Consider the following 16,093-nt stretch of genomic DNA (forward strand, 5'->3'; position numbering starts at 1 on the left):
TTGCAAAAATTTCATCAACTATGCAAGAGCTTCTCGGTCTTTTATCAGATATGTGAGCATTTTCCCTTTTTTTCTCTTATTAGTTTTTGCATATGTATGTGATGGGCATGCAAAGGATTTTCAAGACAGTACTGAAGTACAGCATTTAAATTTGTATATTTACAGTAAGAACAAGAGGGGAAATATTCGTGAAGACAAACAAGGACGGAGAGCATGCATGAGTGAAAGTATGAGGGAGAATGTCTGACGCCAAGATCTTCAAAACAACGAACAAGCAGAGAGAGGGAAAATGAAAATAAGACAGGAGAGAGAGGGGGAGAGAGAGGGCAGGGGCAGAGGTAAAGCTGCAGTGGATGATCTGTGACACAGGCTAATCCTGATTACCTCTGGCATTAAGACATGATGTAGGTTGCACTCGCTCACACGAGATGAAGGCAAACAGGCATGGGCCTTATGCATACACTGTCACATGTGCATTTCAGCACACATGCACGCATGCGCGTACACACACACACACACACACACACACAAATAAAGACAATTTTTCCTTATTCCTTCTTCCACATCCCTGGTCTCCTTTTGCAAAGAGCAATTTTTTTTGAGAAAACCAGCAACAGGTTTCAGCATTGCAGAGACAATGCCTCTCTCTAGTGGCCACAAATGGAGGCAAATCAGCACACAGGACAACTTGCACAATAGGCTGTAGCTCAATTAGTGGCATACATTGTACACATAGCGTATACAACAGCTTTCACAGTATGTAGTGTGAAAAGAGAAAGGGAGATTTAGCAAGATGAAATATTTGTTTGCTTTTAGCTGTGATTTTATTGTGAACTTTTTAAACCTCTCTACAGGAGTGCACAGGCTCTACAGAACATGCCCTGCATGCATCATAATCACAATAATGTACTGCCATTCTGCCAGTCACTAAAGAGCACATACAGAAACAAAACTGGCCATACTACAAATGATAACAAGAATAAAAACAGAAAGGAATCCAGATTTGTTAGAAGAAAAAAAGACTTCCCCCTCCAACAGTTTTTAAGAACAATGTCTTACATAAATCTGATCCAAAACAGATAAAAAGCACAGGAGAACTTATCAGATAATACTGACAAATCTAATGCCATTAGAAGCCAAAACAAAACACATGTACAGTAGGACAGCTTGCAATAGCAAACCTGCAGCAAAGGTAATGTATGAGACCATGTGCATAGTGGCTTTATGCAGAGAAATAAACTTCTCTATAACCCAACAGTCCTCCTTAGTCCATTGCACATTACATACAGCACTTGAGGTGTTACAACACATTTAGCTCGGCTACTCGGTGTGTGTGTGTGTGTGTGTGTGTGTGTGTGTGTGTGTGTGTGTGTGTGTGTGTGTGTGTGTGTGTTTGAAATAGATGGAAAGGAGAGAAACAGGGACAGAAAATGAAAGAACCTCCGTTAACAAGACAAACACATACACAAAAAAAGAAGGATATAGGACATTTACTTGGAACAGATTTCAAGACTTTAACACAAACAAGCAAAGTAATTCACCACATTATAACAATGTTTCACTTTCCCCGTTGCAAAAACAATTTTATATATTTACAGGTCTAATAAGGATACTTAATATATAGATTTATGTGCATCAAGTATTAGCATGGTTCAGCTGAGCTAGGTCATACTAGTTTCCAAACTGAAGAAGCACATTAATATGTGTGACGGGGCAAAACAAGGGACACCAAAACAAAGAGAGATCAGTACAGAATGGTAATGAAGCAACAATGGCGAAGATAGAGAAAAAGCAAATGAGAAGCAGAGCAGAAGCTGAAGGAGGATAGGAAGAGGGGGATCCCAAAGGAAAACATCGACGGCCCAGCTCTCACACAACAAAACAGAAAGAGAACAAGAAAAAGTTAAGAGAGAAGAGGAATTGGCCGATCTAGGTCATGAGGCACAACGCCAGCGCTGCCCTTCCCCACAATCCCTTTCCTCCCTCCTCCTCCTCCTCCTCCTTTCCAGAGAAGACTGCAACTCAAGCAAAGGAAATGCTGGCCAGTGTCCCAAGCCCCTCCCCTCTGGCTCATTATTTCCCTCCCTCCTCTTCGTTCCTTGCCTTCTTAGCTTGGCCGCAATCTCTCATCCTCTATTTCATTACTTTCTCTCCTTCGTACCCCCTTTCTCACTTCCATACTCCTCCCACCCCATTTTCAATCCACCTCACACTCTTGTCTTTTTCCCCTGCTCCCCCTTGCCTCTCCCTTGCATTTTTCTCTCACCCCGCAAGTCACCAGCAAGCCTGACACAACTAAATCAGCAACATGTGGATTTAATTGAAACCAGACCCTGACCCATTCCCCTCTTGCCTGCAAGGCTTCTTCCCTCTATGCCGCATCAGCTTTACTGTACTCTATGTACTGCACTTAGCCTGTGCATGAGCAAAACAGGCAATAGGAAACAAAACTGTGCTGAGCAAGAGACAAAAGAGACAAGCTGTTGAATGAATAATACTGCCACCAAGTTTTGGACCCTTATAATCACAACGCATGCTGGTGTGTGTGTGTGTGTGTGTGTGTGTGTGTGTGTGTGTGTGTGTGTGTGTGTGTGTGTGTGTGTGTGAGATCACAGTACCTGCCAGGAAATGATTCTGCTAATAAAAATAACGAATCTCCATTCTCCTGGTTAAATGTGAGCAAAGCTGCCCTCTTTATTTTATCCCAGTTGAGGGACCCATTTTACTAACTTCTCTCTGCTGGACTCAGTGTTTTTCGGGGATAGCACGGTTTGGACAATTATTGTGGTAGGGCTGGGTGGGAGGAGGGTCGGTGCCAGTGTGTCTGTGTGCAAAAACTGTATGTGCCTTTGTTTGGGTAAGCATTCTTTGTGTCTGTATGTCTTGTGTCCATATGTATGTGTGTGTGTGTGTGCAGGCAGCACGCATGCACTAATGAGCTTGTGTGTGTGTGTATTTGCATGTATGTGTGTGAGCATTCTTATATATGTAGGTATGCATGCAAAGATTATGGACTTGAGTGCAGCTATATTTATTAGAATATGAGATATGTCTGATCATGCAGGCATGTGTGTGATAGAAGAGAGATGTTATGGGCCCGGTGGGAGAAGATGGTCAATAACACACACAGCTGTCTGACATTCCTGTGTTGGCTGGAGTGCTAGCTTCACTGTTGCCGTCTGTATATTTATGTGGTCTTTCACAGAGAGCTCTGCATTACCTTCACGCCAAATAATAAGTGAATGAACATGTCTGCATTCACACACAGAGAAAGATAACAATCACCGACAGACTGAGGATCATAAAAAGTGCAAATTATCGGTCATTAAAAGACAGAGAAACTCGAGACTGGCTGAAGCACCACAGCCAAAAGACAGGGATAGAGTGTACTGTTCATATTATTGCATGATTTTGTATTTTTGTTTGCATTTTTTATTTAATGTCCTAATTAATGTGCACTCAAAAAGTTTTGTGTATGTAGGCATTTGTGCTTTTCTGTTCAGTATGTGCACTATAAACTATGTCCATGTTTATGCAAAACCCCCTCAATCTGCTGAATTAGAATTGATAGAAAAGAGATCCTCATGGAAATTTGCTACAGTACAGCATGTACTGTAAAATGACTGCTACATGTCCTCTTATGACATTGTTATAGAAAACAGGCATTTGTCTTGTGTGTCCATGAGACAAGAAACATGTGCATGCTTAACTGAACTGCAGTGGTGAGTGAAATTCATGACAACAGTACCAAAGCTTTGATGCCAGTAATTGTCACTGTACCGGCAAAAGTGACCATCAATGACAATTATTTGAATCGGAGCACCCATTCCATCTGCCCTAATTTCATGCCTCACACCCAGTCCTGCAACGAGCGTTTGCAGTGGACTAGAGCTCTCGGCGTCTCTTTCTTCTGCAGTGTCCTAAGTATGGCGTAGATCAGGACAAGGATACACAGAATCAGCACCAGTGGAACGGTCACCATGATCAGGGTCATGATCTTTGATTCATTATCAGCTACTCTGACAACCACATTCACCTCTTTGTCCCTCTCATTATCCTCCTGTCCGTCCGTGCTGTCTGGGTTATAGTCCTCGTTTGAAGTTTGGTCCTTGTCTGGGTCGCTGCCTCTGTCCCAGCCGCCATCTCGCTCTCCATGCTTATCTCTGTCTCTGTTCGAGGGGTTAATGGGTTTGTCTGCCGTAGGCTGCTTTCTGTCTTTGTTTGTATCTGTGTCTGTATCAGGATCAGGGTCAGGGACGCCTGTACAGCCCATGAAATCCTTGAGGATGGAGCGAGGGTATCCTTTGTCTGTTGTTACTCTGTGGTTGTCAACCCTCCAGTAACTGGAGCCTTTGTAGAAATAGGTGTATGCTGCATGAGGGAAATAATGTAGAAATCATTTTCTGATTGGAATTAAATAATCAAGAATAAATATTATTCAACTGATTTCTTGGCATCAACCATCTTGTAAATATGAGCCTATGTAAAGTAGAGGTAATGTTGGATTAAAAGCAAAAAAAGGGAAGGAGCGTTTATCGAATTTTGTAGTCAAAATTTTGTCATCTGGGGCGTCCAGGTGGCGTGGCGGTCTATTCCATTGCCTACCAACACAAGGGTTGCTGGTTCAATTTCCCGTGTTATCTCTGGCTTGGTCAGGTGTCCCTACAGACACAATTGGCTGTGTCCGCAGGTGGGAAGCCCATTGTGGGTATGTGTCCTGGTCGCTGCACTAGCGCCTCCTCTGGTCGGTCGGGGCACCTGTTCAGGGGGGAGGGGGAACTGGGGGGAATAGCGTGATCCTCCCATGCGGTACGTCCCCTTGACGAAACTCACTGTCAGGTGAAAAGAGCAGCCGGCGACTCCACATGTATCGAAGGAGGCATGTGGTAGTCTGCAGCCCTCCCTGGGTCGGCAGAGGGAGTGGAGCAGTGAACGGGACAGCTCGGAAAATAGGGTAATTGGCCAAGTACAATTGGGGAGAAAAAAAGGGGGGGTTAATAATAATAATAATTTATTCTTCTGTCATCAGTGTGACTTCGCCTTTACAAAGAAAAAGCACTTGGACTTTTTTTTTTTTAAAACTTTAAAAGGTTCAGCTTTTCATGGTAGCCTTGCAAAATGGCAAAATGGATGCTGCTAGGACCCGGAATAAGAAAGATACTGGATGAAAGGAAATATTTGTAAAATTCATTTTGGCAATGTATTTTTGTAACTTTTTATTTGTGTAAATAGCTAAGCCCCGACTTTGCACATTGCAGAAAATAGGCTACATTGGTTTTAGATTCAGTGGAAATGAGATCTAGCTGTTGCGTAGTGCATTAGAAAATCTCTGCCAGGAATGTATTTTCCAGAGAGGAACCATGGGCCAATCTCCAAACCAGAGCTCTAATTCCTACCACCTCTTTTGCTGCCCCCCCCCACACATACTTCAATTTCTCTCTGCTCTAATTACTCCAATTTAAACAGACTCCTACTTAAGTCTTTTCCTTTCTGTCCCTTATCTACTCGATCTTACTCCTCTATCCCTCTCTTCCATCTTTCCTCCCTCATTTCATTTTTCGTGTGCCCTTTTCCCTGCCACATTCAGAATCCACTATTCTTTTGCATCAAGGTGTTAATTTCTTGGACACATCTTCAAAAGCTTATCTATGACACTCCCCCTAATGTTAGTCCTCTTTAAAACTGATTTAAGGCATGGCCGTACCTCCATCATCACTGAGGAAGGCTCCTTTGACTGAAGATGGGATGCCTCCCCATCTGCTGAGTGGTTTGGGATAGTCGAAGTCAGTAGTTCGAGTCTCCTCATTGTATCTCCAGTACCTTGGCACAGACAATAGGCAATAGTCGAAAGCATACAGATTAACACAGTAGGGAAACGTCCTGTTAATACTCTATACTACATAAAACTCAAGAGCATCCAAGTTTAGTAGCCAAACAATACAATGTTTTATTTATTTATTTATTTTTCAAATTTCTGGGAGGCAGAAATTTGGTTCTAATATTTCTTTGTCTGAGAGAGAGAGAGAGTGTGTGTCTGTGTGTGTATGTGTGCATGTGTGTGTGCGCATGTGCTGATATGCATTGCTGAATTTATTTATGAGTGTGCATGTCTAACTGTGTATCTGTGTGCATGCTTGCACGAATCTGTCAATGTGCACGTGTGTGTGTGCCTGCATACCGGTCTCCCCCGAAGAAGTATGTGTATCCATTAGGCTCCCACCAGATTGCTGTATCTATCCCGTACGGAGGTACACCCTGTCCATACTCTTGTAGTGGCTGAGGGTATCCTGGTAGCACATCTGCCTCCCTGAACACCCAGTATCTGTCATCTGGAGGGAAACAAGTCAATAGACAGTGCCAAAGAAAACAAGTTGGAAAGTAAAAGGAAGGTGGACATGGTACTGCATCAAACTTCAAGGACAGGGCCAGTGTTACATGGCGAGAGGATAATAGGGATCGACCGATTATCGGTCTGCTCGATTATCGGCTTAGATATTTGTCCTTTTTCATATTATCTTTATCGGCATATTTTTATCAGCCAAACTGATTTTTTTTTAAATCACAAATTGAAAATTTTTATTATTTCCTTACGTACAGAAAAAAGGGTTTGAAACAACCACATGAAGAGGAGAGATGTGAAAAGAGGAGAAAGGGGAAACTAGAAAAACAGCAAGCAAGAACGGTCAGGGTGTGTGTTCAAAAGCATAACTACAGCTTTATCAGGAGTAAAATCTATTAGACACACCAATAAATGCAGCAATCAAATTTCGCTGCACAGGAGCGAGGTTATGAAAATAAACTTCAAAATGAAGCTACAACCTTTATATAGCTGGAACTCACCTGAACATTTTTCAAGGCATTTCTAAATTTTGCAAAAGTCTTTAAACCTTCTCAGCATTGGCAACATCATTCCTTCAAAATACATTATTGACAGTTGCTTTTAAAAACGGTCAGAAACTTTCATAAAGGGAGAGAGCAAAGACCAACACTTAGGTAAACTGGTAGGGCTGTCAATGAATGTTCCAAATTCGTATATAACTGAATCGTGAAAAAAAAAACAAAAAAAAACATGGGAGGGTTTTGTCTGTGTCCCATTCCTCAACTTCCGTGCCGGCTACTCCTGCTGAATCTCCAAACTGGGAGTGCACAGACTCCCATCTACTGCAGGTAATACACTGACTATTGATAAGTACCTCATGCAACCCCACTTCAAAAAACCCAAACTATCACTTTAAAGATAAGAGAAAGGGAACATAATGACACTAATGTACATTTTTCCATTCAGTTCAGTCAAAGTCTGCTGGGAACACTTTAACCAATTTATGTGGAATTATTTTAATATTATAATTATTCAGTTTGATCAAAGTTTACTTCCTGCTGTCCATGCTGTTTAATTCATTCCATTTTCATGTTTTGGAAGTTATTTATTTTTAATTAAAAAAGAATTCCACTCAGATTGTTATCTAGTGCCTTGAACATCATGCACTTTATTTTTTCAAATATTTTCTGTTTTACACAAAATTCAGTTAAACATATGTTCATTTAAAGGCAGCCTTGTGTTGGGGTTTGTGTTGCTGTAAATCTTGGCACAATTTTTTTTACATTTACTGCAACTGAATATCGGCCCCAAATATTGGTTATCGGCCGCCATAACTTACCGATAATTGATATCGGTATTCGGCCCTGAAAAAAAAACATATCAGTCGAGCCCTAGATAATAGAGAGGGTTAATAAGAGGAAGCAGAGAAAGGGAAGATGGAAGAAAACGGAAAGTGCACATCTGACAGAGAGCGAGAGAGAGAGAGAGAGAGCGAGAGTGAGGCAGACAGACAGAGAGAGACAGAGACAAAGGAATAGAATAAAGTGAGAGGGGAAGAGGAACGTAGCATTGAATACACAATACGTGGCATTTGTGTCTGTAGCTGGTCACAGACTTTCACTACTCAGTACAGATTAAGGTATAAATGTTGTTGACATTTCGTACTGATTATTTCTATCTGTAATGTTTTAGACTTAAGATACTCTCTATATGCTGAAGTATTCCAGTTTTCCAGTATATGGCCAACAATTTTTTTCCCTTTGTTTAATTTTAGCCTTTATTTGACAGGACAGTAAAAAAAGGCAGGAACACAGTGGATAAAGAGAAGGGGAAGACATAGAGCAAAGGTCTCGTAGCTGGATTCAAACTTGGGATGTTGCAATCAGGCCTGAGTCTACGTCCCTAACTGACCCGGCCTACAGGACATCCAGATAATTTTTTTTTTGCAGTTTTGATGTTAATGGACACATTTTTTTCTCATTAAACATCATCTTGGATAGTTCTAATGTTACAGGGATGTGACCAGCACATCTAAAAAATGCAGGAACAAAATAAAATGAACATCAGGAAACAGGACTCTCCATTTAAAAACAAACGAACAATAGAGCTGAGTGAACAAAATGGTGGACATTTCGATCAGGTCAGATTCCTGTCTTTGCGGTCAAATGCTGAAAGTGAAAGCACTGCTGTCAGTCACATCTGGACCAGAGTAGTGTAATGAAGGCTGACGCAATCCTCCACCTTCTTTATTACTTTCTGAAGCTTTATGGAGCTAACCTGAGCAAAGCCAAGTTGGACTGGAGCTGCAGTGGCCCAACTACATCTGCCAAATCTCAGGAGTCTCTTTTAAGAAAACCCAAAAACTCAAAGGCATGCAACCTGCATGTAAACCTACAGACTGCATGCATGCAAGAACATACTTACACAGAAAGTATGACCAGAGGAAAAAAAAAGTTCGTTTCTAATATCTGATGTTTTAAATAAGTAAATGTGTCGTGTGTGTGTGTGTGTGTATGTGTGTGTGTGTGTGTGTGTGTGTGTGTGTGTGTGTGTGTGTGTGTGTGTGTGTGTGTGTGTGTGTGTGTGTGTGTTGGGTGCCCATGCATGGCAGACACAGTTATAGCTATGTTGGATTCTTGCATCTAATGATTCCTGTTGAAAAGGTCAAACTGCTGAGTTTGCTCAGGGCACCGTTTCCATTAAGTCTGACCAGTTAAAATTAAAGCAAAAATGTGATTTTTTATGATGTGTTTTGCTCCACGATCTGTGCTGAACACAACTGTGACCTTTCTGTGGTTTGTCTCAGTAAAAGTAGCTGGAAGACAAATTGTGGAACCAACACGACCATAGCAAAGTACTAAAACAAAAAAGATCCAAAAACTTTTCATAAAAGCATTTACTGTCATACTTAAAACACTGCACTGTAGTTGGCTTAGTTTGTGAATGCTGTTCGGCAAAGTGAGCAACTTCTTTTGAAGTTAGTGGACCAATAAAGGCTCGCACAAACCTTTGAAGAAGACAAATTTGCCATCGTGTCGTTCATAGGCTGCATCTATGTCACTGGGCAGACCGATCCAGAAGACAGATATAGGCATGGGGTAGTTATCCAGGACCCTGTTTCTCCGCACCCGCCAGAACCAACGCCCCTGGACAAACAACCAAGTAAAATAATGATAATAATTTATCTTACAGCTTGTTTTCACACTTCTCTTTCACATAATTTAACATTAATTTCCAGTTTCACGACTTTGTTATGACCTGAGGCAAGGTCCCATTCACATCTTTTTGGAAATGTCCTGCTTAGTTCATCCATCCATCCATTCATTATCCAAGCCACTTATCCTAATCAGGGTCACGGGGATGCTGGAGCCTATCCCAGCAGTCATTGGGCGGCAGGCGGGGAGACACCCTGGACAGGCCACAAGTCCATCACAGGGCTGACACATTCCCACCTAGGGACAATTTAGTATGGCCAATTCACCTGACCTACATGTCTGGACTGTGGGAGGAAACCGGAGCACCCAGAGGAAACCCATGCAGACACGGGGGGAACATGCAAACTCCACACAGAGGATGACCTGGGATGACCCCCAAGGTTGGACAACCCCGGGGTTCGAATCCAGGACCTTCTTCCTGTGAGGCAACCGTGCTAACCACTGCGCCACCATGCCACCCTTCAATTCTGCTGAGTTCAGTGGTTGTAAAAACATCATTAAACAACGGCTTGCCGAGCACTGTCACACTGATCTGCAACATGTGGGGAAAAATAAAGAAACACACAGTGAACGATCAGTCCCAACGAAGAGCTGAGCATCATCTGGTGAGACAAATACAACAAAAGTATTTCACTGAATTCCTCAATATCAAAAAGTAAGTTAACATTTCAAGTGAAAAATAAAAACAGTTGATACTTTTGACTGTTCATTTGAAATCAATATACAGTACTTAACCACAATGGGTTAACAATAGCTAAAAAGATTATAAAAAATTGATTAAATAATCAAATTAGTAAATTAGCAAATAATTAAATTCATGGAATGTATAAATTGATTTGTGTTTGATTATGAATTGCTTGTTTCTGTCTGGAGCTGTGCATTACCATGAGTGGAATAAATAATAATGAATGAATGAATATATGAAGAATAACCATTATAACTACTAAAGGTAGCATTGACTTACCAAAATATAAATAAAGTTTTTGCATTCTAGTCATTTTTATAAATATGCGGACATCTGAATACCAAAAATTCAGTACAACATTACCAATTGTGAGAATCATAATTTCTGGATAATGCCTTGACAAAATGACATAAATAAGTTAATTGTAATTATGACTAGTTCAAAATAATGACTTAATGATCCGCTGTTATTTTCACCCTCAAAGCTAAGTTGCATTTGTTTGGCCCAGATAAAGTGAGCAGATAAAGGGTGACTTAAGTGGTCACCAATAGGACAGGAGATATGTTTTAGTCAGTAGATAAAAAACATTGACATTTAATAAACAGTATTAAGTTAAGAAATGTTGGCCATTGTCCAGCTTTATTTCAGTGCAAACACAAATGTTCCTGTTTGCCTCCACTGGTTCAGTTTCTCACCTTGAAAACAAACATCTCCCCTCTCAGCATGGTGACAGTGTCAAATTCTCCGTCACAGATGTCGGGGCCCTGGTTATTCGGCTGCTTAGGAGGCTGAGGAGGAGAGGGAGGGCGGGGAGGAGGAGGAACATCTTTTCTAATAGTTGGGGTAACAGGGTCCGGCTCAGGCTCAGGGTCAACAGAACTGGGGCTTGGATTTGGGAAGACAGGAGTCGAGGTTGGGGTAAGGCCTGGGCCAGGCTCTGGATGAGTGGAGGAATCGGTTGCATCATCCGTGGGGTTCGGGGTATCAAACGGTGAGTGCGTTTGGGAGCGGAGGGTGGGCTCTTCCTCGGAGGGAGGGGGAGATATGGTGGATTCCCCGCTAGGCTTGTTGTCTGGGGTGGAGTCGGGAGAAGAGCTGGGGGGAGCATCGGTGATGAGAGGCAGGCCTAACAAAAAGGAAATTCGGAGAAAAAAAGATGAATTGGAGAGCCTTGGTTTGGAGTTATGTGGAAAGCTGAAGAAAGAATTTTTCATTCAAGATGTCCACTCGTATTCATCTTCTTCTCCTCGCTTCCTTCCCATGGCCTCCTCCCTTACTTTATTAGTTTTCCCTCCTCTATATCTATCTACATACACGTGCACACACACACACACACACACACACACACACACATGCGCACACGCGGACACTCACGTACATGCACACAAACACACACACACACACACACAAACACACACGTACACAGACACACGTACACACAAACACCTAAAATAAAAGTAATTTTCCATTCTGCACAGTGGTTGTAAGCCAATGAGTTGAAATATGACTGTGCTGGGCTATTCTGGAATGGAAACCATGCCAGTTGCCAAGACAAGAGACTGATGCACACACAGACACAGACTAAAAGATAAACACACACACACACACGCATGCATGTGCACACATACACACACACACATCTAGTTACGTAATAAGATGGCTGACAGGCTTATAGCATTCTGAGATGTTACGTTGGACTGAACCATAAATATTGTTGGGAATACTGTATACTGCAGTATATAGAGCCCCTCAATGACTACAGTTACACGTTATTCCATTTTCACAAGTCCTGAAACCATATTGTATACACCCAGGCAAAGATTCACTTTAAATTTCAAAAGACATAATTGAAACTTTATTCCCAGGTAGCTGACATTATAAGGTCACAATGTCCCGGGGGTGCATTATTCAAAACTAAAGCCACCAAAATATTTATCTCCAGCATATTTTGTGGTTTGTGTCACTGTTTCTGAGACTTTTGATCTCTTCTTTTTCCACTCTTCGAAGTTGAGCTTTCCTTGTGGTTTCACAACGTAAAACACTTCTATAAGGTTACTTTCAACAGAATTCGTGCAGTGCCTTACCTCATTAAACAGTTGGTATACCTATTGTAGAACGAATCTGGCCAAACTGATTAGTGTAAAAGTAACAGGACAGAAACTGCTCTTAGGAATCCAAATAAACGTTTATGTGGTGGTGAAACACGATAAGTTTGAAATAACAAACAGTAATAGGATCATTATTTAAAGGCACAGTTTTTAACTGATGCACACAGCAGCTGTCTGCCCCACTTCTGCCATCATCTTGTTCAGACGCCGTAAATGTCGTTCGCTTTATAACTTGCAAATGAGAAGACCCGCCAATGCCAAATCACTTTCAGTTTCTTTTGAGGCTTTCAGTTGTCTCCGTTTCTCAGAGAAATACACAATCTTGTTGACCTGACAGCAAAATAACTAATGTTTCTCATTGTGAGTAGAGCACTCTTGTTGTTGCAGTACACCACATAGTCAAGGCAGTGCATGCCATCACACATTGTACTTTAAAAATTTTAAACTTTGAAAAAGAATCTCAAAAATACTGGCAGAGTTTGTTTTTGTTTTGGATTTGTACTTGGCCAATTACCCCACTCTTCTGAGCCATCCCGGTCGCTGCTCCACCCCCTCTGCTGATCCGGGGAAGGCTGCAGACTACCACATGCTTCCTCCAATACACGTGGAGTCGCCAGCTGCTTCATTTCACCTGACAGTGAGGAGTTTCACCAGGGGAACATAGCGCATGGGAGGATCACGCTATTCCCCCTCCCACCTAAACAGGCGCCCCGACCGACCAGAGGAGGAGCTAGTGCAGTGACCAGGACACATACCCACAACCGGCTTCCCACCCACAGACACGGCCAATTGTGTCTGTAGGGGCGCCCGACCAAGCCAGAGGTAACATGGAGATTCAAACCAGCAATACCTGTATTGGTAGGCAACGGAATAGACTGCCACGCCACCCGGATGCCCGTACTTTAAAATTTGTAAACCCCGAAAAAGATCCTCAAAAATACTGGCAGAGTTTTTTTTTATGATCTAGCTTTTCAAGCTCAATTCTAAAGAATGAAAATACTTAGTATATGATGTAAAATTACACAAAGACAATAAGGTTAAATTCACACTCTTAGCTTTAATTTATGAGTGCCATACACACTCATAAACAACTTTTCTCTGTCAGAGGAGGATGACGAAGATTTGTGAGAGAGCTTTGTGCTGATGTGCCTAAGTTAACTTGCACACATGCACATGTGCACATACACACACACATGCATATGCTGCTTATGTCATTAACAATGCCATCTATTCACATAGGAAAAGTGTGAGCAATCCATAATGGCATGCATGACGAGATAAATTAAATGAAGCCCAGTTAGAATAGTGCATGAGGTGCTGTTTGTGTTTGTATTTGTGTGCACATTTGTGTGTATATCTATTTTCCTTTAATGTTGCACAGGAATATGCAACATCCTTAAATGAAAGCTTTAACCTCATAGCCAATGTCGGACATCCCATGTAATGTGAGGAAAAATATAACACAAGTTTGCTGCATTCAGAATGTGGTGCTGACTGCTACAGATATCCCCCGCAAACCTACCCTAGACAAGATGCTGTTATGTACTATCTATTTTTGGCATGCCATATGTAAAGAAGGTGATGCCTTTGGTATCTATTAACCCATAAAATCAGATGAGTATTTCACATTTCCTGATTGCATCTATTCATTGATGTCTATGCTCAATTTTTTTTTTCTCGGATTTTTCCCCCTTTTTCTTCCCAGTTGTAGTCGGCCAATTACCCCACTCTTCCCGAACCATCCCGGTCACTGCGCCACCCCTTCTGTCAAACCGGGGAGGGCTGCAGACTACCACATGTCTCCTCCGATACATGTGGAGTCGCCAGCCGCTTCTTTTCACCTGACAGTGAGGGGTTTCGCCAGGGGGACATAGCGCGTGGGAGGATAACGCTATTCCCCCCAGTTCCCCCTCCCCCTGAACAGGCGCCCTGACCGACCAGAGGAGGCGAAAGTGCAGCGACCAGGACACATACCCACATCTTGCTTCCCACCCGCACACACGGCCAACTGTGTCTGTAGGGACACCCGACCAAGCTGGCGGTAACACGGGGATTCGAACCGGCGATTCCGGCGTTGGTAGGCAATGGAATAGACCGCTATGCTACCTAAACAACTCATGTTTTCTTATTTTTGTACACATAAACAGACATAAACAAATCTCCATGTGTGTCTGCCCAAAGTCGAGGTACTCACCATATATATACTGTATTCCCCTAACATCATCTTCATGCAGTGTGAAGTTTTGTGTATTAATCCATTGGTAGAAAGGAGCCATTATGGCATTAGGGTTATCAGAGTGCTCCAGGCCCAAAGCGTGACCAAGCTCATGGACTGCTACCAGGAAGAGATCTATACCTGTAAGAGACATCACACCAAGATAGACGACAACATGGTGGTGTTAGTGGTGGTGGAGTAATCCTCCATAAACAAAGTTTATTTGCAACTCTATCTACAATTATGTTAAATGAACTAGAATGACAGGACACAGAAATGATATAGATTACAAGTTAATCTAAATGCAACCATAAATGCAATACAAAATCTCAACAGGAACTTGAACACAAAACAAAATCGATTAATGAAACTGAAGAGTTGGTCATGTCATATCGACCGTTTTACCTGCAGGATCCTGGTTATCCAGTGTCCAGGGTTCGTCTGAGTCAAAGTGTGTGTCCCCACCCATTCCTGGCCCAGGGTAGAAGGCGTGCGCCAGCGATCCCCCCTCGCCGTCGAACAGCGACATATCACCATGGAAACCAGAGGCAAACAGCAACAGGATATCAGCAAGCACCCCCTGGCTACTGTTATTGCTCTGGTTTTCAGCGGGTAACTCCTCAAAGGTGAGTGGCGTGACTCGTGCCCACACGTCAAAGGCCTTGCGAATGGCATCAAAGGTCCGCTCCTCACCCAGGGTGTAGGGGATTTGCTGGTTCATTATACTAGGGGGGAAACAGAGAAGCTATATTTGAGATGACATATAAAAAAAACAACAGTTGATGACTTTTCCAGTTGTTGCATTTTCTCCATTTCTACATTAACTTTCTGTCATGATGCTGCAAACCTGTAAGTGAGGTGGTCCTTGTCCCACTGCTGCCCAGTGAGAGCATAGCGTTTCCTTCTGGGGCCATTCTCCACCTCATCTGTTCTTATGATGTCTGGGAGACCGCAGCGAGGGCGACGCATGGCCCTAGTCACCCACACACGTGTGCACACCAAAACAAAACAATATGACTTTAATTAGGGCTTGTAGTCAATTTTCTGCTGAGCAAGGCTTCTAAGCAGCAGATACATTCTTTATAATTGTCATAACGAGCAGAAAATAAGAAAAACAAAATGAACAGCCTGGCACTGAGCAAGATCAGTTTCATGCGTGAACAAGTTATAAGTAGCAGCCAGATTCGCTCTTTACTCATTTTCTATTTATTTGTATTGTGTTTCAACCAAGAGTGCAACAATAGCCAAGACGTGCAGCGGGTTTTAGATGAAATGACTATTAATGATCCTTCCGTTGCCCCTGCTAAAATGTGATAAATTAAAAAAAAGTATGCCAAATCATCATGCATGTGGTCACAAAGCTGAAATGGTATAACACCCACAATCCCATGAAGAATTCTAGGAGACTATCCTTATATTATAATCATAGTGAAGTATAAGCTTTACTAGAGATTATTTTTGTTGATGTACAGAGATTAATAATGAGGTGTAAAGGCTAAAGATTCAAAAGATTTGTATAGAGTAAGAAAGAATCATACCTTTTTTTTCCTT

The 16,093-nt window shown here is 42.1% G+C and overlaps 1 protein-coding gene across 1 annotated transcript in view; it reads right to left on the reverse strand.

Moving 5' to 3' along the window:
* Positions 1-801: 801 nt before the first annotated feature.
* Positions 802-16,093, reverse strand: part of LOC130113642 (matrix metalloproteinase-14-like) — a 29,239-nt gene continuing 13,947 nt past the window's right edge. The window contains exons 3-10 of the mRNA XM_056281201.1: positions 15,390-15,515; positions 14,948-15,267; positions 14,522-14,683; positions 10,915-11,345; positions 9,327-9,465; positions 6,179-6,329; positions 5,705-5,820; positions 802-4,371 (exon numbers count right to left, since the gene is read on the reverse strand). Coding sequence (XP_056137176.1) covers positions 3,851-4,371; positions 5,705-5,820; positions 6,179-6,329; positions 9,327-9,465; positions 10,915-11,345; positions 14,522-14,683; positions 14,948-15,267; positions 15,390-15,515 — 1,966 coding nt within the window. The 3' untranslated portion in view covers positions 802-3,850. The remainder of the gene's footprint in view (positions 4,372-5,704; positions 5,821-6,178; positions 6,330-9,326; positions 9,466-10,914; positions 11,346-14,521; positions 14,684-14,947; positions 15,268-15,389; positions 15,516-16,093) is intronic.

The sequence above is a fragment of the Lampris incognitus genome, chromosome 6 (assembly GCF_029633865.1).
Source record: "Lampris incognitus isolate fLamInc1 chromosome 6, fLamInc1.hap2, whole genome shotgun sequence".
NCBI classification, from domain to species: Eukaryota; Metazoa; Chordata; class Actinopteri; order Lampriformes; family Lampridae; genus Lampris; species Lampris incognitus.